The following is a 23,728-nucleotide window of genomic DNA, read 5'->3' as shown; positions in this document are numbered from 1 at the left end:
TTCTCTCTAATGCGGATTGTGGATCGTGTTGTGCGTGGCTGTAGGTTTAACGCGTTCCATTTTATTTTTCTCTCATAAATGTCGCACATACACACCCAACAAACGGGCATCACGGAGTCTTCTAGCCTCCGACCAGTATCAAACGCAGAACGCAGCGTCTACGGCCCTTTCGCGAAACGAAACTGCGATAGAGACCTGTTCGAAAGTAAACCGATCGACGCCCAGCGGCGTCTCGTAGCTGCTAGCGTCAGCCCAGCTTCTACCTAGACTGTCGCTAAAGTGACGGGACCGACCATAGTGTACGGCTGACGGACGGCTAGAACGATGGGTTGGACCGCTCTGCGCGACCTTAGCCAGTTAGTAAATGGGTGATGTGGGCTCCCATTCCGAGAAGCGGGGCCGTGTGCCAATAAGATGACTAATTGATAAAGACTACCGCGGCGACAACGGCCACACCCGATGGTGGAATGGTGTGTTGAATTCATGTGCGTGTATGAATGCGTGCCCCCCGAGGGGATGGTGTGTCCTATTTTGAAGGTTAATACTTTTTGCAGATTTAGAATGTCACCTTTTGAGAAAAAAACTCCGTCTTGAAGATCCAGGATACTTTACTCCCATGACAACGCGTCTTTGAGTATCTTGAGGACCAGTTCCTGGGAAGTGGATTGAAATGGATTGAAGACCATTTCCAACGAGCTCACAACCATCCATATGAAGGGTCCTAGTGCAATGGACTCTCCAAGAGTTGCCCTCTCCCCGTGACCACCTTCAAGCTCCACCGTTCCACGACCGATTCCACCACCATCGATACGTCATCATCGGTTTCGGTTCGCCCGCAGACAAAACGGTGCGAAACTTAATTCCACCCGAAGTTGCCCCCCACCGGACACCGCGATCGTACCAGGCAACGGTCGCGCCACCTTCATATATAAACCGTATCGTGCGGTTCAACTGTAGCTCATTGTAGATCGTGATCGTTGCATCGTCGCAGGTTCGGACGAGTTTGAACGCGAAAACGGCCAAGTGCACACGGGTGAAAGTGATTTTGTTTGCTAGCGTTTCGAACCTAGCTTCCACGCCAGAACAGTGTACCGATTAAGTGTGTATCGTATCAGTGCCAGATCGAGCTCATCATGCGTGCATTCGTCGTAGCTTCCATACTGTGCGTTGGCTTTGTGTCGGCGTACCCGCAGCAGGCCGTCGATCCGGCGTATCTGCGCCAGTACTATCAGCAGATCGCACAGGCTGCCGGTGCTCAGAACTCGGCGCAGGGCCGTGCCGATGCTACGCCCATCTACGAGCAGGGTGCTCAAGAACAGCAACACATCCCGCAGTATCTGCCCCAGGGCCAGCAGCTCCGTCTGAAGGATAATGTGCACGAACAGGTGAGGAAGGGCAATCCATTCTGGAGGAGGAGTAGAAGACCGGAGTGTAACGGTTACTTTTCCGTTGTTAATTCTATGCCCAGGTCCAGCGTACTCAGTACCAGCAACCTCAGGCCAGACAGTACCAGCCCCAGTATCAGCCTCAGCAGGTAATGTCTTCTCCACTCACACACTGCGTAACTTCGAACTCATACTAACATTACGATCACTTTGTCATCACGGTAACCGCATTTCCTGCTACACCAGCTCACAATGTAGCGTTTGGCGATCGTGTCTTTAATGAACCATAAAAACACACACACACACATTCCCACAACATCCAGGAAGCCAACAGGCGGTGGCCTGATTGCTCATTCAGCCAGGGTACTTACATTTCCCAAAAAAACCTCCGCCATTCCATTCCAGATCCAGTACGTCCAAGAGCAGCAGTACCAGCAGCCGCAGCCACAGCCACAGCTGAAAGTATCCAAGCCCCGACCGCAGTACCTGCAGGGAGGTCAGAAGCAGCAGCTGGAAGAAGACCAGGAGGACTATGACGTAAGTACCAGGCCATTCCGTACATGACATTCGTGGTGTGGCGTGAAAGCGAAAGTCGCCAACCCGTCGTGTAATGGGGCAGTACATTAAAGCGCTCATTGAACGCCTCTACCGAGAAGACCTCGACCAACGATTTCCGTATTTCACTGGAAACAGCTCCTCGGTTAATTGCATGGCTTGTCGCCGATCCTACCTCAACATCCCCAAGGCAACAGGTTATCTTCGGATTGACCATCTTCGTCCAGCGCGTGCGGTCCACGACGGCCAGCTGGTGGACGTTGAACTTGCTAGCAGCTGAGCTGAGCAGCGCTGATCGTGATGGGTGACCCGACGTCAAAGGACATCACCCCGAGTCGAGTTTGACGAGTTTCCGGTCAATTATGTAGATTCACGTAAACACGGCCGGCCAGGCCCACCAGCCAGCATCCGCCACAGCACCAAAACAGGCACTTTCCGGTTTTTTGTTCACGTGCTGCATCTGTACGTGCTCTTTTCCGGCTGCTGGTTTGGTGGCTGGTTTTTATGCCTCCACCACACCAGTAGATTCCATTTCGGGCCGACACCGAGGCAAAGGCCTAGACCGAGACCTACTGTTGGAGGTTTGAGTTTTGGGGTGAAACGCACGCGATGCTGCCACGATCGTCATTAACTAGCGATTTTTCTCCATTTTTGACCGGTGAGATGGGATCGAGATCGATGACCGCATCGCGGCTTCTTTCATCATCCATTGAATCATTGCGCTGCAGTGAGGCACAGTGCAATGGCGATGATTCGCGTAATGGGTCGGTTGATGCGTTGAATAACACGCGCGCCCATTTTGCCGCTCCAATTATCGCTGTGTGCAGCGAAAGTGATCGTATTTTGATGAATGAATGGCTAGCTGTTGAACAACCCGAACCGTTTTGGAATGGTGGCGGGGTCAATTTTCGTGGTCTCTGGAGAAGGTTTTTTCTCCGGGAGGACGAATTATTACAGTGAGCAACAATTTCTTGCGACACACATATTGGAGCATTTTTTTTTTGCTGATCAAAGTATTTTGAACTCTGTCTCCAGATGAGCTAGTTTATAGCCACCTATCACTCATGTGGACCTAGATTGTTGGCGGTTGTTTCTTTCTTGGCTACCTTAATGCCCACCCGGTAGGCAATGAATCAATCAACTTTCACATGACACACTAGCCCCAGCATGCAAATCGTCGCACCAGACCGATCGGTACGGGTAATCTCCGAAACATGGTCGCACCGGATTGCATAAGAAAACTGGGTACACTGCACGAACTGCATCGAATGGTGGTAAAAGCGTTGGGGACACTCGGGTCGGCACGTTAATGTGACAGCTGTGGCAAACGGCGACCCCAAACCTTCTCCCCATAGCGGCGCGGTGACATAACGGCGCACACGTGAAACATGAACTCCAACATGATTCTTCTCCCTCGGGGGACTCCTCTGTTGGTAGCTGGGAATACATTTCCATTCTCTTTTGCTGATGCTGGAGCGTCACTAATTGGACCGACGCCGGTGTTCCGTTGTGGGTTAAAAGGTGAAAGTCGCTTGAAGACGTTACGAATGATGTTGAATCGCTCACGTTGTATCACTTTTTTTTACTAACTTTATTCCTTCTGCTTTCCGCCAACCAGCCCAATCCTTCCTACCAGTTCGGGTTCGACGTGAAGGACGACGAATTCACCAACTACCAGAACCGCAAGGAGCAGCGTGACGGTAACGTGATCAAGGGCAGCTACTCCGTCGTTGACTCCGATGGTTTCATCCGTACCGTCACCTACACCGCCGACCCGAAGGAAGGCTTTAAGGCCGAGGTTAGCCGCCAGCCGACCGACATCGTGGTGAAGATCCCGACGCCTGCCCCACAGTCTGCCCACGACCGTTTCGCTAGTCAGCCCCAGTCGAACGGTGGATACCGGGTGCAGCAGCAGCAGCCGCAGCAGCCTCAACAGCAGGCCCAGCAGCGACCGAGACCGCAGGAGTACTCCCAGTACCAGTAAACGGTCCGCCTGAGACCAAGTGGATCTCTAGTGCAGTGTAATACCATCACATAATTTATGCTCTCGTGCGTTGTGTTAGAGGATACGGGTTAGCGCCCGGCCACGAACAATGCGGTTACTAACGGGATGTAGTAGCTGTACTCATCCGGTAGTTGATCGTTCTCATCATCGATCGGCTAGCCGGAGGTGATATACAGAACAAAAAAATCTGTGCGTGTACCACGAACCACGCCAACTCCTAAGAAATCGTCCAGTGAGCTTCAAACTCAAACTGCTTGGCGAACCTATCGTCTGAAGGGCTCACACCTCTCACTTGCCCTTATCGTAAAGTCATGATATTTAAATAAAAACAAAACCTATCAATTAAACAAAACCAGGTGTGAATTATTTCTATCATAAATCGGATTAAATATAGTTTTCAAAGAGCAATTGATCTAAGCGATCTTATGACGAACCTTCACAATATGCTGCAAACTATCGCTGATCGGCGCCGTAAGATCAACACAATTGAATGGAGATTTTAGGTAGAAAAACCTAAACCTGAGAGTTGGAAAAGAATAAAGTATTAGATGTTGATGATCTTCATCTGATCTATACACGTCAGGACCGGGGCTGAGATCCCATCCTGACTGTCCCCTCGTATTGCGGACTGACTATCCAATTTTGTGCTATCACAAGGTCTAGTAAACATTCAACAGGTTTCCTAGGTTGATCCGCTACTGGTATCATCAGATTATTTCATTTTCTTTGAGAAATTTTTGTTGTTTTTTATCATGAATCATCTGACTGGAAATTTAATTTTTCCAACGCCAATATCATATATGAGGAGCTTTTCAAAGGTGAGAGCCACTTCGAAAATCCTATATTATTCCTATAAGCGTTCCGCAGGAGCATTAACCTTGTCTATAAAAAATAACATTATTGGCACCCTCGATACAAATTGGCAAATTATGAGTTATGACGTTAAGACATCAGACTGCATCAGGCCAATGGGCTGTAGAGGTTTGATTTCATTAGATTCAATTTTCGGAGGGTTTTCATCGTCTGGTTTATCATATATATCTTCATCTATAGGATCTATCTTCGCCTTGGAGCGGTGCGGTGGTAAAGGCAATAATGACTTAGGTCTTCATACGGCAGGGTCGGTAATCAATCCCAGCAAAACCGCCTCTCCGTACATAGGAAGGAAAGATAGAATAGGAAGAAAACGTCCAAAAGTATCTTCTTTTTCTTTCTTGTCCTAATGACCTCTTAGGTCATGCCTGCCATTTCTGGCTTTCTGGGCTTAATGATGGGGCTAGTCCTAGAAAGAAGAATCAGAAGGTTATAATGAAATAAATATTCAGAAAATGAGTAAAAAATCCTCGACTCTTCCAACTGATGCAATACTGAAGAAAAACAACAGCTTATGCATCTAACTAACATCACTTAAGGGTGGTCCGGTGACTGAGGCAATAACGGCGCCGGTCTTCACTCGGCAGGACCGGAGTTCAAATCCCATCCAGATCGTTCCCCGTAGTGAGGACTGACTATCCAACTACGGTGCGGTATCATTAAGTCTAGTAAGCCAGAATGGCAGGCATGACCTAAGAGATCGTAAGGCCAAAGAAGAAGAAGAAGACTTAATGATACCGCATAGTTGGATAGTCAGTCCTCACTATGGGGGTACGGCCCAGATGAGACTTTTGAACCCCGGTCCTGCCGTGTGAAGACCGGCGCCGCTGTTGCATCTTTGATCCACCACTACCAGTCCAAAAGTATATGAGGTTTGAATAGTGATCGATCGGAATAATTTTGACATACACACTCAATGGTGTGCTTAAGAAAATCTTGCTCCCAAAACTGTGTGTGGAAACTCCAATAAAAATACAGACCGGGCCTAAGCTATCTCAGCCAGCTAAGGACTATTCTTCAGGGAAATTCAAGCGTGTTTACTGCTAATATTCGATCCTCTGTCCAAAATTTATAATTTGCAACAAAGCATATGAAACTAAATGCTGAGATCTGCAAACCAGGAATTTAGAGGACAGTTTTGAGCGAATTCCTCCCAAGAAACCTTTATCTGCCCATTTATTTTCAGCTGTGCGACACTTTTCAAATCTCTCCCATAAAATATCCGTTGCTGAGGCGAATAAATCATCATACGAAATATTCACCGGCTTCGGACAAATTTACACGCATGTCACACCCGAACCGGATGGTGGATTCAATTTTTTAACCCGCTTCCATTACCACCATTTCCACTGACAGATGTACAAATGTAGTTTATCATAAACAGACGCTTCTGCACGCCCGAGATACGGTTTGGCACCGTATCACAAGCTCATCAATCACGGCGGAAAACGGAGTCAACCGATCGTCGACGACGACGACGATAGTCGTAAAAATCTTTTCCCTCCCGCCAAAACGCCGAGTCTTCCTGTACGATCCCTTGGTGGAGCAACAACAACAACAAAAAACTTCTCCCTCAGAAACAGCCAGAGAATGTTAAAATAAATGGAATTTATTTACACTGCTTGTGGCGCTTTTCCGATGGTTTTCCTCCCCGATGGTTGCGGTATCCGCTTACCAGTGAGCGGTTAGAACATTTTGGCTCGCTAATATACTCTCCACTCGGCTCAACTCTCACTCTCTTTCAAACCGTTTTACGCAAGAATCTGACGTCTCGGACGTGATGATCTCGACAGTCCAAGGCCTGCTCACTGCTGCTGCTGCTCCCTGTTTCTGACTCAACCTGCTCATATGTCCATTGAGAAAATTGCATCCCCGTTCGAAACCAGCCTGCCCGACCGTGTCAGTCCCACCGAGTTAGATTCCTCACGCCACAGTCCCGCTTGTGTGCGACATTGACGGCCGTGTTCAGTTGTACCGCGAAAGAACGTGGGTGTCGATCGCAGGATTTTTGAGCCCCATCACGCAGAGAACAATACGGTACGGGTTTTGAGATTGGGATTGTGTGGTTTTTTGTTGTGTTTGTGTGCATTTACTGCTTGTTACGCGAAAAACGTCGTTAATCGGTGTGCCAGACGTCCGGATCAGTCGCTGTTCAGTAGCAGCATCGGCAGGGATAAAGTGTAGCGCCGGTTTAACGGCAGTGAGTTGTTAGCAAGTTGCGAACGGATTTCGGAAGACACCTGTGCTCCGGAACACGCCGAAGGAAGGTCAAGTTTGACAAGCTTTGAACGGTGGGCCAGACAGTACGTCACATACCGCAGTAAAGCGTTCAATCACCTGCGATCAGCAGACGAGTGGTCTAACTGAACCGGGATGGAGTGCGATCGGCAACAGTTTGAGCGTCCTGCCTTTTGGAGACTTCCTCAGCAGAAAACGTTCGAGCTACCGTACGGCAGGAAGCGTGTCCATTTCAGTGAGCAGGTGAGTAATTTAAGCGAGTGAAATGCTAGACGAAGCTCAGTGTGCTTGTTTTGTCTGTGAACTGCATCGGAAGAATATCGTGCATATCGTTTTCTCACCTTCCCAAGAGTATGTGAGGGGGTGAGCACCCTCAAAAAAGCAGGTGCGTCGTGTACGGTGATGTGCAGGGAAGAAACGCTTCAATGTCGCGTCTATCTGTTTTCTTATTTTCGCGTTTCGCCCATCGAAAGCGAATTTTTGTGTCACTTGTGCCACTTATCGCATGCCTGCCCGCGTTTATTGTGGTGGCCTGTTTTTAATGTTGTATCGGATGTGATCTTAAAATAAGTCACGATCATTTTCTCTGTACGGTACAGGCGAGTGTGTGTCATATCGCACAGCGTTACACTCAAACAACATTGTCCTTGCCTTGAATTATGCTTCAAGAACAGAAATTATTGTTGGTTTACCTATTTTTATACCATGACACGAGGCGACAAATCATCCGCAAGGGAAAATAATTGCAACAAGATACACGGTGAACATCGTCAGCGATCACAAGTTTGAATGAATTTGAATCTTACGTGGTGGAAAAGACAAAATGGAGGCAAATTATCGGACCCTCGATCAATCGACAGCTGATCCTGACCCGTGGGACTGCGTCAAGCGGCCCGGCTTATGTAATTTTGCTTATTTTTACGCAATGAATTTCACTACAAACGTCACTAGCTCTGTTTGAGCGTCACCGGTATCCTAAACAATTGAGGCGATTCGCTTATTGCATTAGCTTTAATTCAAAGAACTGCATGTATTTTAAGCAAACGGGCTGAAAAAACGCTGTCAGATCGTTTACAATTGAACGTTGCGATGATCATTTCGGGTGAGCGTCACTACATTGTTTGGTTGTAAAAATAAACACGCTACTATTGTGGTGAGATCATTCGATTGAGGAAATTATACTCGGTTCTGCTGTTTTGTTTGATTTGGATTGTTTGAATTTTGTTTAACATTATTCTAATCATTATTTGATAGTAGTTGATAAGAGAGCTATACTGTATGTAATAAAAATTATTTAAATATTTCTTCAACTGTTTTTACTACTTTAGAAAACATCATGTTTTTTTTAACTCTCAAAACTAAATAATTTCGTTTCAAGCCGAACGACTTGAAACGGTTAACAGTTCAAACTTCCTAAGCCCCTTGCACATATGCAATCTGCAACACACGCATAACCCATACAGCAAACAGTAGCGCGTCGCAAGCGTTTCATGTGTTTCTAGCCTAGCAAGCGTTTCCCTGTAGGCGATTTGAAAGGGGTAAAAATTAGAAAAGGTGGAAATCGCGGTGCAATCGTTACCTGAAGACTTGTACGCAATATTATTGTTCTGTTTCTACCTGTAGTACAGGGTTTCCCCTAACAGCCCTGCATATCGTGTTACGGAAGGGATAAGAAACGTTTTAGTACCACAACCCCTTTTGAATTGAAGTGATGAGAAGCACGGAACCTTAAGCATAAATTAAAGAGTGTGTTTGGTGCCCCTTTCTTGTCTTAGGCACCCTAATTTTGAAGATAATTCAAGACGCGTGCCGCTTGTGATGTTAAAGAGGGAAATCAAAGAATATGGGTGGAAAGATATAGGTCTTGTACAAAAAACATATTTCAACTGAAGGCAATAACCTCATATTTGGAGGAAATTTATATTTTTTATGAATTCAAATCTTATTTGGAACCTTTTTGGCAAGGTGAACCAATTAAGAAATATCTAACATAAATCATAAATCCTATCGTTCTAAAATGGTTACAACTGATCTGCTATTTTTTCTCGACCAGTAAATTTCGTCCAACAAGTTAAAATTGGCAGACCAAAACCTCCCGAGATAGTAGAGCAAAACCAGAACATAAGGAATAAGAAAAAAAGAAATGTTTTCCCCTTCAAATAAATCGAAGAAAACCCCACATTTAAACCTGTTTCCATTGAAGTACGAACTTCGTATTATCATTCCCAAAACATTTGACGAAATTCCCACCAAAACAAGTATTTTCACTTACCGACCTCCACAAACAGGTAATGGAAAGGCTCAATTTCTTTCCGATCCATCCAGGACGGCGTACAAAAATGTCCCAAAACGGGACACCCATCCCGTGTCGACGCATTCCACAGGTCACCGGGATTGACCTGTCCGAAAATCTTCCTTCCTTCGCCGGAAACCGGAATCTTCCGGCCGGCGTGTCTTAAGGCGCCCAACTTGAGAAAGCACACCGAACAGCTTTCCCACTGCCAGTTGTTTAAAACTATTGGCTGTAAGACATTTTTTAAAACAAACTCATCCACCATCTTTAGCCAGCCTTTTGCTCTACTTCTTACGCCCTTGGAATGGTTGAATCGAAAGCAAACCTTGTACATGTGCAGTAAAGATTAGTCGCTTTGATTCGATACCGGTGAAAAGTTCGTTCGCGTTACAGTGCCGCGTTTATCGTCGTTCGATTTGCGTCCGCAAAAAGGTTGGATCGATTCCAAATCTCCCACGGGAACTCGGTGTTCAATTTACATTCCTACTAAACGAGCAAGCCGTACCCCGGTGAGAAAATCCCATCCGAACAAGCACTTTCGGGGCGTGCGGGTTGCGTATCACCCATCAACGTGGGACGAAAATTCAATCATCTGTTCGTTCGCTAGACTGGACTGGCTCGAGGTAACACTGAACCACTTGAACTGACCTATATTTAGTCGTCAGCACAAACAGACATCAGCGCTTTGAAGCGCGCCGTGCTGCAAAATGGGTTTGCCGACTGCTGCCCCAACTGGCAGTGTGTTTGTGCGTTCCCTTTAAAGCCATCGGGATCCACACCGACATGCACTGCAACGGGTGCGAGTCACAACACACTTCACATTTGCTGGCCGACTATGCCGAAACGGTGGCATAGACTGGCTGGTGTCTGGTTCTTACCAACGGTTTCGCCAATGGTCACCCTTGGCACATGGGACCATTCGGTCCGGTATCAATCGTAACCGGACGCATCTCGTTTCGGCAGACGATGGGGGCGATCGTTGAAAGGTTGTTTGGAACATTTCAATGGCAAATGCATGAATTTTGCTGCTGTCGACACTGGCACCATCTCGGGTAAGATGGATGGATAATTACTGGGCGATATCCGAACAGGAAAGGGAACCATATGTGTGGCACTGGCACCTGGCTGATGTCTGGTTGTCTGTACGTCCAACAAGACATCGAAACGTGTAATAATTGATGCAATCGGATGCAGCCGGAAGCGATCATTTAGCAGCGAGTGTGGAGGTGGCGATGAGGTATGATCTCATCCTCCTAATGCACTAGTGAGGAATTTCCGAACATTAATGGTGATAACGAGAAGGTAAATAGAGAGATTTTAGGAATTGGAATCATGTCAAATAGTTATTGGAAAAGAAATGATTTAATTAGTGCTTCAAGACTCTCTTTAACCTACTTGAAGCTACTTTCAAGGGGTTTTTACTAATGCAGACAACAATAAACGCTAACGCTTCGCTTAATGAAAAACGCTTCGAGCATTTTGGAGTATCTGTGAATCTACCAAGCACTTCTACAAAAAAAAAATTTAAATTATTTTAAAAATTAATAAAATACAGCTATTTGCATGTTCTCTTATTATATCTTCCGCAATCCCATTTTTAATCAGTAAAGAGTATTTTTAGTTCATTCTCATAATTAACAAAATGCACTAAAATATCTTGAAATCACCGTTGTTGTTTTCCAGTAAATGCTTCAAATTATTCCAAACCAAACCCACACTCGCGAATGTTCCGAAAATTCCGCTTCAATACAAAAGGATTCGCGCGCGGTAGCTGAGCCACGCACACTGAACGTCATCATTTTCGCTTGTGTTGGTAATGCCTACGCAGTATTCAAAGTAAGATGGTGAACGGGTGTGCTGAAGCCAATCAACAACCCTTTGCCTTTAGCCCGAGAATTTCCACCCCTTTTCGGTTTCCGGCAGCGAGTGAAGCCACGCTGCTGCTGCTGGGGTGGGCGCCGTGGCATGGAAAAATCATTTTCCACCGCGTTGCGTAACGCGCAGCATCGCCGGAAGCCATCTTTTTCGCGACAGTGTGGGTCGTGTTTTTAGTACAAAAACCGATGGCTGCCTGAATGCCGTGCCCGCTTGTTTGGTGTGTAGGTGCGCATCACACGGTCATACGCGTGTGCGTGTTGGCTAAGCGGTTGCAAAATGGTGTTTCTATGTACGAAAAAGAAAAATCAGCTTGTTTTATTAAATGAGAGTAAATTTTTTTAAATAGTTTATAGAATTTATTTTGAAGAAAATCAAGTATCAAATGAACCTTGTCCCAGTTCATAAATAATGCAACTCTGAAGGATAATATTATTGGACCAATAATCCACCGACATCTTCATCTCTTCCCCAACGATTTTTTTGCTTCTCAAATTTTGTTGTGAAACTTGCCCAACAGAGCAGTTTTATCTTCTCAAGCCGGATTAAGTTTTATTCACGCTTTGCTCGTAATGTCCACCTCTGACACACGTAAAACCCCGCTCGAGCGAATTAAACTCATCCCCACATTAAACGGTTACAGAACGGTTCCATGGTGACCGACGGTAGTAGCGTCCCACCCAGTTGAAGTGTGTGTGTGTAATTTCGATCCTGTGTTCCGAGATTTTATTTCTGTCTGGCAACAAACAAACGGCCACCACGGCTTCGATTTGCCATATGACACCGCGCAAAGAAAGCGAATTTCTTAAATGTTTCTGCTGCAATCGAAACGCTTCATCCATCAATCAGAACACTGGGGCTTTTCCTCTCACGCTAGGTCAACAGAACGATTATGAGTCCATTCGAGTGTGGCGATTATGAATTTCAAAATCGGCTACTGGGGAAGGCATGGATGAGATTTAGTTTCCCAATCGATCCTAGAACGCCTAGAAGGTTGCCGTCGCTGGTTGCCTTTCGATGAGTGAAGCGACTACGAGCTGACATACCGTCGGCACTAGTGTTTCTCACACTAGTGTTGGCCCGATTATGTGTGACGAAATATTTTTAGAAACTATCAAGCACCCCATCACACGGGGCAACAGGTGTCGTGAGGGCGGCCTGTCCAGTTCGAGAGCATCCAAGTGCATATACTCAATGTTGCGATTTGAGGTTTTCCCCAGTGGGAGAAGAGATAGCAAACGTAGAAAATGTAACGAGCTGGATTTAAAGTTTAAAATTCCCGTCGATAGAATGCTGTCAATTTCAATCGTAAATCTTTACTAACAGTTGATTTACTATTTGAAGAAACAGATATCATAAGTTCACGGTGTATTCTAGCGCAGAATCGGTAAACAAATCGATCATACGCTACAAAACATATTGCAACACTGTCGCTTCTGTTTACCACGGTCTGCACTGATGCTCGCTGGGTGTGATTCATCTGGCTTACTGCACCAATGTAAATAACGTGTCCGTATTGTGTTTGTTCAAAATGACCCTAGCAGATGAGACTGTGTAAAAGCTAGTGATCAGTAAAGTATTTTACAGGGGTTTTCAGTTGATAAGACAAAATCGACAACTCTTATTGCAATGGCAGTAGATATTACGTTGCGAAGGTTGTCAGATGATATTTCTACATTTATATTACATTTTAACTCGTGGATAATTTCATGGTAATTATTTCTACTGTCTCCCCATACTCTTTGCTGCCTATTAAGCTTACGAGTAAAATTAGGTCAAGGAGTCCACAAAAAGAGATGAAGAGTTGAAGGAGGAGGTGATGTTGTAGATACAGTTGATCAGAAGCAGCCTTTTTCAACAACAAAAAATTACTATGATAGATCCTTTCTCAATCATTATATCCTCGGAGCTCGTTTTATTCGTCGAGTTCTTAATGATGAGCTAGGGTAGTTGTACCAGTTTTCGCGGTGGTGAGAACATCTGTTCAGCAAATACTGTGATCACCCTTAATACTATTTAATAAAATATGATTAAAAAGTGTGTAAATTTGATTATTAAGCTACTGAAGAAAATTTCAGCATATTTTAGAGTTTCAACTATCTTTTTAAGAAGTAATCATCAAATGCACAGGCTAATATGGGATGGTAAACATATTATAGTAATTAATCAGAGAATAAATATTTAAAACACTGTTATTCTCTTGCTTTGCTCAAATTCTGAACAAAAAGAAGATAAATAATCAATTTTTTGACTTTCAAAATTGCTCAGCAATAGGATAAGGCCGTCCTTTTTTTCCATAAGAACAGCCCGGCAGTTTTTGTAGCATTGAAAAGAGGGAACGTTACCAATCATTAACAAACATTACCATGCCAATTTTCCGTGTATTTATTTGCTTAATCACGAAACCTGCCATGCTTTTGGCACAATCAAATCAGCCAATATATTTTTTGGATTATGAACAAACCTTTAGGGCTTCGTTAAAAAATCTATCTAAATGCACCAGAACTTCGAATTTAAAGAATAAACATTGACGGTATTCTTTAGAAGTAGATCAAAAAATATTTCTTTTGAGCACTAAATAACACTTTTTTTGTTAGTATTTCCGAGTTCTACACTCTCCCTCATCCTGCCGACACATCAGCTGATTATTATGATGTCACTTCAGCCACCGTTGTGTTAAAAGATAATGGCTTGGTCCTTTCAGCTGAAAACCTCTTCAAAATGTCACTATACTCTCTCCATTACTCATTAGCGATCGCAAAGTGCTTCCTGAAAGATGAGTAATACCATCATTTAAAGCAAAAGGTTGATAGAGGTCAATTGAAAAGAGAAACCCTTGAAAGCTCGAGAATGGATACCTCGAACAAGCCAGTAAAAACAAACCGATGAGCAATTAGACAGTGAATGGTTTCGATTTTCATCTTACCTTTCTGCTCACGAGCACTCAACCACAATATTCCGTCGTGATTCACAGACAAGAAAAGGTAAAACAAAAAGACTGATAAAAAAACGGGAAAACATCTCACTTTACCAACCCCCCCATTTCTACCCAATAGCCTGCGTATGCTCTCGAACGATGCACCATTCACCCCATCCTCAACGAGGGGATGATGATCTGTTTGTGAGTGTATGTGTTTTTCGTTCACTCATTTTCCCGCACGAACTGAGTGGTCAACCGTGCTCACATCGTACGATCGGTGCGTCACTCAACAAAGATTGTGAAAAAGTGAGTGACACACGATCACGAACACGGCATCCGATCGGAGCAGCCAAACCATTGGTCAACGCCGCAATGATTGCAACCCGGTTAGATGGGAAACCGTCGGGAGTGACCAGCGTCGCGCGATTAAAATAAATATTTGATTTTTGCCTTCACCGGACCCCGGTCTTCGGTCGGTCGGACGACGGTGTAGTGCCTGTGAGTGCCCGGCACAGAAAAAGAAAAGCAGCACGACGAAAACGCTCGGTCCCGAATACATCAGAAGCTGGGCCAACCCCCGGGGCCAACTAGCAAAAGTGCAATCAGCAAACAAGCGAGCGTGACACGGTTCGAAACGGTCAGCGCGAGGAAACAAACGTTCGAGCGATCGTGTTTGTGTGTGCAGCGGGCGTGTGATTCTTTGTGCCTTCTGGGGGAAGAGAACAAAAAAAGGAAGGGCTTGGAAAAAAAGGAAAACATCCATTTTCCAAAACCATTCTAGGCGGAAACCTTCGAAAGCCTTTTTCCCAGGTGGTTTCATCTCATTTTCCCCGTGTGTGATATAATACGCGAACGGTGAGGAACGTGAACGTGTTTGAGTGTTGAGCCCAGCTCTACGGGGTACGTGATATTTTTAAGGTGAATTTTCTCGACATTTCCTTACCCATACAATCACACACACACATCGTGTGTTGCTTGTAGTGAAGGAATAAAAAAGGGGAAAAAACTGGTGATCGCTGGTGGGAATAAAACAATAAACTGTGAAGTGTAGAATAAAGGGAAAAACTACCCCAACAAAATCATCCCCCAAGTGTGACTACAGACAACCAGGCCACGATGAGTCCAAAACCACACGACTTTATGGTTACGCTGAGGCGTCCCTCGACACAGGTCCCGTGGGGCATACGGTTGGTCGGTGGTACTGACCTGAACGCACCACTCATCATTACACGGGTAAGCCCCTTTTTTCCGTCGCTTTTTCATTGTTTCGTTTTGGTTGTGAAAAATCGCTACAAAATCGCTCGAAAGGTTGTGACCGATTGGGTCAAAAATAAAGGAAAGCTTAACCATGGGAAACCGTAAACTGCGCAGAAGATTTTCCCACGAACGGAACAGAAAAGCTGTGAGGAAAGAGCAAAGGAGAAAAAGAATAAAAGAAAAACACTTTGGCAAAACCGATCCTCACTAAGCAGACCCAGAGCAGAACGCGAACATGGAGGCGCATGGTGTCAAAACAATCGAGCGGCCATATTGCTTTGCTTTGTGTGCTTTTTTTTTCTTCTCTCGCCTCCCTCGGGTTGGCATTCCGCTGATGTTGGTTGCCAATAAAATTTTAGTACCATGTGCAGTCGATTTTTTTTTTCATCCCAAACCAACCCCGGATCCTGCTCGAGAACGACAGTATCGACGGACATGCACACCGCGTTGCATCACAATTTACAGGGTGATTAATGTGTTTGGTTGGGTGTGTGCAGTTGCAACGGGCTTGCAGATCTCGCTTGCTCCATCACTCGTAACGGTCAGGATGTTTATTAAAGCAAATACACCATTGTAAGACGCAATATGGAAAGCGATAAATGCAATCCCGAATGTTGCTGTGTGTTTCTGCCGACATTATTATGAAAGGTCAGCTGAGCACATGCGGTTGCAGTCGGTTGCTTTACGGCAGTCGCGAGCCGTCTTGGTTTGTTGATGTTTGGTAAAGTGGATGATTCGTTTGGGTGAAACAGATTCAGTTCGGTGAGTTTCTTTTGGTACAGTGATACATTGTTTTTGATCGGTAGATCGGTCTGCAGGGAAAATGTTTTGAGTTGTTGACCATAAGCTTTGTTGGATACAATGTGTTCTGAGAGAGGGAGGATTGTACTGTATAGTTTGATTAATTGTGATTTATTTTGTAAAAAGGATCTTAAAACACGCTGGCATTGTTTTGTGTGACTTACAGTGAAATATTGGATGCCTTATTTCGATAAATCTCTTCTTGTTGATAATCTCATGAAAGAACAATTTTAAATACTCACACTATGATAGTTGCAGTTTTTACTAAATTAAAGTCAGAATATTCTCTGGTTCTTCAGTCAATTTCCGTTTTGCTGACAATAAGACAAACTCATAGCTTAACATTCATACATTTCTAGCGGCTAAGCTCAGAGGAAACTTAAACCCAAATCGGATTTGATATAGAGCAATGCTTTTTCTGAGGTTCTATTGGATCTTTGCTGTAGAATAAATCCATACGTACCCTAGAATAAATTCCAAGCTTCCACACTTTTTGTGCAGAAAATTTTAACTTCTTACTTCATCTTTGTCTATAGTCATCTTCTGTGACAACCGTTTAGTTTCTGGTTCCTCTTATTGTTGCCTTAACGACTTGCTAGGTCATGATAGGAATCTAATGGCCTTATAGGTCCTCACTACGGCCTGACTATCGTTTATATTATTACTTAAAAAAATTATTAAAACAAACTTTAATTGAATTAGATTAAAAATTTATTAAACTCTTCATGGACAACTGAGAGATCTTGGAGCTCCGTTTCAGATTTGTCTTCTTGGCTTAACGACCTTTGTTAGGCCATGTTGGAGATATTATGGCCCACAAGTTTTCTTTCAACCAAGCGACAAAATTTGTTCGTGTCAGCATATCCTGCTCTAATTGAGTAAACCTCGGCACCACTTCTTCTTCTTCCTTGGCCTTAACAACCTCGAAAGGTCTCGGCGTGCCATTTCTGGCTTTCTGTGACTTGATTTTACCCGTCGTAAAGAAGTCAGCCTTACGTACGGGGAGGCGGTCTGGATGGGATTTGTGCCCCGATCCTGCCGTGTGAAGACCGGTGCCGTTATTGCCTCGGACACCGGACCGCCTCTCGACACCACTAACATGTATAAAAACTGATCTTAGCTCCTAATAGCTGAATAATCAGTTCTGTGTACGGTCTGGATGAGATTTGATGCATGCTCTTTTGCAACGTCAACTGGTGCTATCATGTTTCTTTTTTTAAACAATTTCTCGTCTTACCTGAACGACCCTAGGAGGTCGTTCATGCGGGCCATCTAATGGCTTAGAAGACTTAACGATACTACGGGTCCTTACTAAGGGGGAAAAGTTCGGATGGGATTCGATTGCGGATCCTGCATTGTGGAGACTGGCGTCGTTAACGCCTTGACTGTAGGGCCGCTCTATTACCTACGTGAAATTGAGTTAAAAATAATTTAAAAGAAATAATTTACATTAAATTTGATTGATTTTTATCGAGAAAAGCAACTAAACCACGCAAATCCTGTTAGAAAATCCATTACGACTATGTTTTCGTCGTACCGAGGATGCTCATCTTCAGCACCCCAACACCCTTCAGCCACCCAGACCCCAGCCGGTCTCACTGCATCTAAGACGGTTCACTTCCGCCGAAACACACACACACACACACGCCGCGAGTGCGAGGAAACGGCCGTGACGCATAGCAGCGAGACCGCATTCTTGGCACACGTTTCAGATTTCTCTATCACTCGCAACGACCCGCAAGATACCACGCATGAGCGTGCATCACTTCCGAGCAGCCTACTTCCGACCGCGCCGTACCAAACCCGCCGATGACGTGCATCTCGTGCCAAAACACCACAACAACAACAAAGTTTTGGTGCCGTTCAGTGAACCACCATCGAGTGAACGGCAGACCAGACCGCGTACATTGGTTCGCGACCCTGATCGAACGCCCGTAACCACAGCGCAACACTGCGAACGACAAACGATGCGTCAATGTGAAACAAATTATGCTTACTTTTTATAATTTTTCCACCATTTATTCCGGCTTCCCGTATCTTCACCATCTTCTAACGAGCTGCTGAGAAATGGCTATTTATTTCTTCGGTTTTGCTGTGTAAATGAGCGATACGCTTTTCCACACTGGATGAACCTCAACTGTAATGCTACATCGAAACAAGCTCACAGCTCGAGTTGATTAACCTTCACACTTGTAGTTCGTTGCACATAATGTGCAATGTCGGGTAAAGTTTTTATTTTTCTCGAACGTACTCGAGCTATGACGTAAACTTTTCATGCGCTGTCGTTGACGATCCTTGAGACTTCTATGTCTCACAACGCTACATGCCACCGTCGTCACAATCTGTTTAAATTTTATCGCCTCACTAATAACTAGGTTAGCCAATTAAAATTGACATCAACGAAGATTCAGCGGGTTGCCATCCTGCCGCTGGTGTCTTTTTTTTGGGGGGGAGCCCCGTGTTGTTGAAGGTCCAAAGCCCCGGGAGTGTGAAGGTTGTTGAAGAAAATTGGACGTGATAAAACATCGCTCAGCTTAAGAACATCGACGACAACAGGTTCTGAGAGTAGTACATGTTTTTCATTCACAATTGCATAATTTCTCCTGAAATAGTTAAAAATAAGCTGAGTTACCATTTAGCAAACCATATGCATCAGCAGCAATTTATTAAATGAAAGTAGATTTTTGTACAAATAGTTCATTGCTGCAGAAACCTCAATTATAACTTCAACTTATTTAAATAAAAGCATTGTATTTATTTCTCAATTTTATTTGTAAATTACGGTAAAGCTGGAATATTTTTTTACAATAAATTGACCTATTTATTAAATATTTTACAATTTATTTGATCAATATTTTTAATTCATCGAAATTATTTAAAAACTTCTGTTATCGGATTCGATTTCTAATAATTCCTCTTACTAGAAAAGCTTTTCTTTCATAAAATCACAGCATTAATCTCCACCCTCCTCTGCATACAAGCTCACTTTTATTAATCAACCTCCATTAAGCTTACACAGTTTTCTCATCATCAGCTTCGGGACCGCATTAAACATTTTCGCCAACCAAGCCCGATCCGAATAAAATTTTACCGAAAAGCACTTAAATTAAGATTTCTTACGATCACCGTGTGTCGTAAAAAACTGTCATCTTGCCCACACACATACCGCCTCAATTCCCTTATCTAATTTCCTTTCGGTGCTAATTTATGCATAAGGAAAACTTTATCCTTTGCCACCCACAATCCTCCTATGCGTTTTATTTCGATGTGACGATAGTGAAGTTCTTGGGCACCCGTCCCAAACCACCCACGGTTTGGCCACGGATGGCCTAAAACTCTGCCGGCTGCCGCTAAAGAAAACTCCGGCGGCGCATCCGCCTCCCGCCAGCCGACTTCCCGAGCGGCTCCAGCACGTTTGCACAAGATGGCAGAGTGTGCAGTGCCATTTGTATTATAATTTATGTTCAAAGTATTCTACCGAACCTCGCTTTTATGAATTCTCCAACATCCCGAAGAAAGTACTCCGACCTGAGAGCACACACACACACACCGTCGTCTGTGTCACTGCGGGAAAAAAGATAAGAGTTTTCGAGAAAGAAAATTACAACCCTGGGCCTTCGGTTCTGCTGCTTCAAAAGACTCGCACTGGTCCTTGGTCCTCGAATAGCCGGGTAAGACTTCAAAAACCTCGTACCATCCGGATTTGCAAAAGAAAACGGACGACTTCTTTCTTTTCCGTTGCTCCCTTTTTATCGGTACGGTACAAAACTTTGTCATTTGCCGATTTTCTTTTACGGTGATACAAAACCTTGGCACTCTACTCCTGTACTCACTTCGCAAGTCCGGGGTCCCGGCCAAAGGTTCCGTAGCCATTTTTAATTAATGCGAAAATCTTAATTAGATTTTCATTTATATTAAGTTTCTAGATAATTTATTATTTTAATCTTGCGAAACGGGGCTTGGACTGGTGCAAGCAGTAGACGGCATCGGTGTGCGGGGGTTCGTTTGGTGTTTGGAAGGAATCTTGAACTTAGAAGGTGGCGGTGCCCTTATAAAGACGGGCCCATTCAATCACAGATCCTCTTATCGTTTTTTGTTTGGGCCCCTTACCTTGGTCTTCTGAGTGGGATTGTAAGGGAAAAAGGGCACTACAGGGTCATGCTTTTCATGCTTCGCTCATCCCAATTGGCGTAAGAGTGTACAGACGCAATATTGATGAAACCCTTTTCGCTAAGACTCAGATAGATTGAATTGGACTCCAGACTGAACCGCCGGGAGTTTTTTGAAGATGTTTAAATATTTACCCAAACAAACCGAACAGTACTTGCAGCATGTGCCCAACAAGAAAACTTTGGCCATTTTTCCCAATAAGGTGGTCGGGTCACATCTCATTACTACCCCATCGTTACAGAGTATGGGGCTTGTCATTCCCCATTTACAGCAAGACGCTCGGTAGCTAATTTTGTCCAACGTAATCCACAAAATGGAACCAATGTTGCAGAAACTTTAAAGAGATCGAGCTGAGATTTTTCCTTCGCAAATGCTTCCAGCACCAGGGCGAGGCGTTTTGGGCCAGGTTGGTGTCGGGGCCACACCCAATTTTTCCTGTCCCACCAAACAGGGGGTTGGCTTTCTTGGGATGGTTTTTTCGGTCTGGCTTTCATTAGCATTACGGTGGTGTGGGTCATTCGGTTCGTAACCGATGTTTGGAAAAGCGAACGTTTCCACTCGCCTTTTCGAACGTCGTCCTTGTCGGCCCGGTGGGCCGGTCCCGATTGGGAATCAGAAAAAGGGGTGAGATGAAGCTCAAATGAAAACACCCAGTACGGTTCCAGGGAAAAAGGAATAAGGGGATGAGTTTCTGCCGGATGTCAACAAGGGCGCATCGTATCAGGCTGTTGGGACTGTGCCGACGCATACGAAAACTTTTATACTGGTTCAATACTTTCGGCAAAGAAAGATCCCCTCTCTCTCTCCCTTTGTTTCGCTGTACAGCATTATCTGTTATCGGGGTTTGCCACAGAAGGAAACTCGCCTCGTAAAGGCTGTTTAATATCGTTGACGAAGGTAAATCCCAACCGGTCACCCGGACAGTATGTGCGTGCTGTGTCTTGATCGATACTAAAGAATAAGTGTAATAAATGTAATATGGTAATGAAAAATGATGTTCGATGAACGTTGGTGTAGGAAAAACAACAAAGCATTAGCGAGCATAATTAAATTCTGATTTAAAGAACAGTGACAGCCTTTTTGTCTTTAGTAAAATTGAATATTTAATCAGTTTCTAACGAAAGTTTACCTTTATGTAAAATGGTGTCCTAAGGTCGTGTTTTAGGTAGACATGGATTAAAAATTTATGATGGTGTCTGTTGTGTAAGAAAACCTATTTTCTAATTTTTATAAATAGTTTACACATAATATTTTGCGTTTGCGTACCATTGTGTATACAATACTGCGTATTAAGGACTAACTCTTTGGATTTGAATAAAGCCTATTAATTTAGTTAAAGAAAAAGCGTCAGCCGAGCTTACCCGGGATAAAGTGCCCTTTTACGGGTTGGAGAAGAAAATGTCTCCAAACAATCGGCTGCCCTAAAAGAATAAAAAAAACTGACTAATCGTTGGAAGGGATGTAATATCACAGTACATATTCAAAACAGTCAATTGAACATAAGTTTTCCCTTTAGTTAAATTTAACTTACTCTTATAGCAAATACACTTCATAAATTATGGAAATCAGCATGACTGTTGATGATTATATTCATTCACAACATGTTTTTTCATGAATTCAAACATAGAAATGAATTACTTTAGGAAAAGAATAGAAAGTATTTAAAACAGTAATAAAATAAAATATTTTAGTTACATTATATTATTAACTTTCTCTTTCTCTTCACTTTTATATTAAATTATATCTTATGTCTACCGTTAGAATATTTTTGAGCGTGATTTACCCATAACTTTTATTGGCTAGTTCGCTGCTTTTTGAAATACTACATCTGCTATATTTTATATGATATTATTTGTTTTTTATTTGAAGTTTTTAGCTTTTTTATGTAATTCCTCGAAGACTGTTCCTCCAACACACAAATATGCTTCCAGTAAATATCTCATCATTAGCAAATACTTATAGGTTATTGTATCGTTTGCATAAATTTAGGGATAAACAATATATGATTAATCAAAATATCGGTATTTTTTGTGAAACAGACCATTATTTCTGTTTCTGGTAAACGGTTCAGGAGAAAAAACTGCGGATTAAAATGAAATGCATAGGTAATTTTATCAACAATAAATAAATGAATAATAGTCTGCAACATAGGCATAGACATTTTTCTGGAATGTACTTACAATCCAAAGTAATTGAATTGATGGACATCAAATTAAGAATATTCAATACGATAGTTTTTTTTTATAATAATCATAACTCTTTTTATTCAAATAGGATGCCTCGGCAATACTGCTCATACCAAACTTAATTTAAATATAAATCCACATTCCATGCTGTAAATTAAAAAGCTAGAAGTGTTAGCCTTTTTCGTAAGGGACGGCCTGGCCATATGCTACTAGCTTATTTTTATATGGAAATAGTATAAATGTATTTCTTTCAGTAATGATTTGAAAGCTTAATGCTAGCGAAACAGCGACATTCTCGAAACAAAGATTGAAAAAATCTAATTTAAGAAATATATCTTTTTCTGTTTTGTAACAAATTCTCAAAAATTGTACAGATATATTTGCATTAGAACTCCACTTATTATCTCAATCCCTCCATATGTGTCGCTTTTCTTAAGTCAACCCAAAAACAACCGGAAAATATTCTCACGATTATCTGCGAAATTATTCTTTCAATCACCCAAACCGAAATCATCCCTTTTCCAATGTCCTTCCAATCAACAGGAAATGGGTCGGTTTCGAAGGTGATTCCTAAAATCCTGTTATCGAATCCAGTTTACCCAGCAATGGCGAAGTGGCTCATTCCTAAATTAAAATAATCTTATCGGTGGTAACATTTCTTGCTGACCGTCCAAAAATTTTCGGACAAACCAGTCCAATCGTCGTAATGTCCGGTTTCGTGTGGGAAAAAGGGACTTCGTCTTGAGGGACGTGTCTGCAGGGATGTATCTTCAAAAGACACCAAGAATCTAACCCCTTTTTGCGCTTTTCTTTTGCCTTCGCTTGCTCACAGGTACAGGTCAACACACCGGCCCAGCCCGAGCTGCTCCGTGGTGATGTGATTACCAAAATTGACCAGTACGATGCGCGTGACCTTACGCACAACGATGCGCAGAACCTGTTCCGTAATGCCGGCAACCAGATCCGGGTGACCGTGCGCCGCGATGACAAGGTAGCGCTGCACCAGAGCGCCCATCCGATCAATGGCAATCCGGTTGCACCGCTGTCGCCCGCAAACTTTGCGCAACCGTACCAACCGTACGCGGAACCGGTACAGCCGGCCAAGCCGCAGCTACATCAGAATTTCCCACCACCGGATCCATCACAGCTGTTGCCAAGGTGAGCGAGTTA

The 23,728-nt window shown here is 43.7% G+C and overlaps 2 protein-coding genes across 7 annotated transcripts in view; both read left to right on the top strand.

Annotated features, from left to right (window-relative positions):
- Window positions 1–968: 968 nt before the first annotated feature.
- On the top strand, window positions 969–4,297 carry LOC118509470 (cAMP-dependent protein kinase catalytic subunit). The gene is made up of 4 exons (XM_036050104.1): window positions 969–1,385; window positions 1,469–1,534; window positions 1,791–1,922; window positions 3,559–4,297. The coding sequence occupies exons 1-4, from the start codon at window positions 1,134–1,136 to the stop codon at window positions 3,922–3,924; spliced, it is 816 nt and encodes a 271-aa protein (XP_035905997.1). The 5' UTR covers window positions 969–1,133; the 3' UTR covers window positions 3,925–4,297.
- Window positions 4,298–6,677: 2,380 nt separating this feature from the next.
- The window catches only part of LOC118509469 (PDZ and LIM domain protein 3), a 38,495-nt gene continuing 21,444 nt past the window's right edge, over window positions 6,678–23,728 (top strand). For 4 of the 6 annotated variants that reach the window (XM_036050099.1, XM_036050097.1, XM_036050101.1 and 1 more), the window contains exons 1-2: window positions 14,462–15,377; window positions 23,391–23,716. In XM_036050099.1, the coding sequence (XP_035905992.1) occupies window positions 15,261–15,377; window positions 23,391–23,716 (443 nt within the window). In that variant the 5' untranslated portion in view covers window positions 14,462–15,260. Of the gene's footprint in view, window positions 7,300–14,461; window positions 15,378–23,390; window positions 23,717–23,728 lie in introns of those variants that run through there. The other 2 variants (XM_036050098.1, XM_036050103.1) reach the window with 2 other exon arrangements.

Source organism: Anopheles stephensi, chromosome 3 (assembly GCF_013141755.1).
Source record: "Anopheles stephensi strain Indian chromosome 3, UCI_ANSTEP_V1.0, whole genome shotgun sequence".
NCBI classification, from domain to species: Eukaryota; Metazoa; Arthropoda; class Insecta; order Diptera; family Culicidae; genus Anopheles; species Anopheles stephensi.
Note: the sequence above shows the minus strand (reverse complement) of the source record. Positions and strands in the feature narration are given on the sequence as shown.

Bases quoted from the DNA above. Each gene is read 5' to 3' on its own strand.
- LOC118509470 (XM_036050104.1), top strand. From the start codon at position 1,134: ATGCGTGCATTCGTCGTAGCTTCCATACTGTGCGTTGGCTTTGTGTCG. The intron at 1,386-1,468 runs GTGAGGAAGGGC...TTCTATGCCCAG, and splicing joins AGGATAATGTGCACGAACAG to GTCCAGCGTACTCAGTACCA. The intron at 1,923-3,558 runs GTAAGTACCAGG...TCCGCCAACCAG, and splicing joins AAGACCAGGAGGACTATGAC to CCCAATCCTTCCTACCAGTT.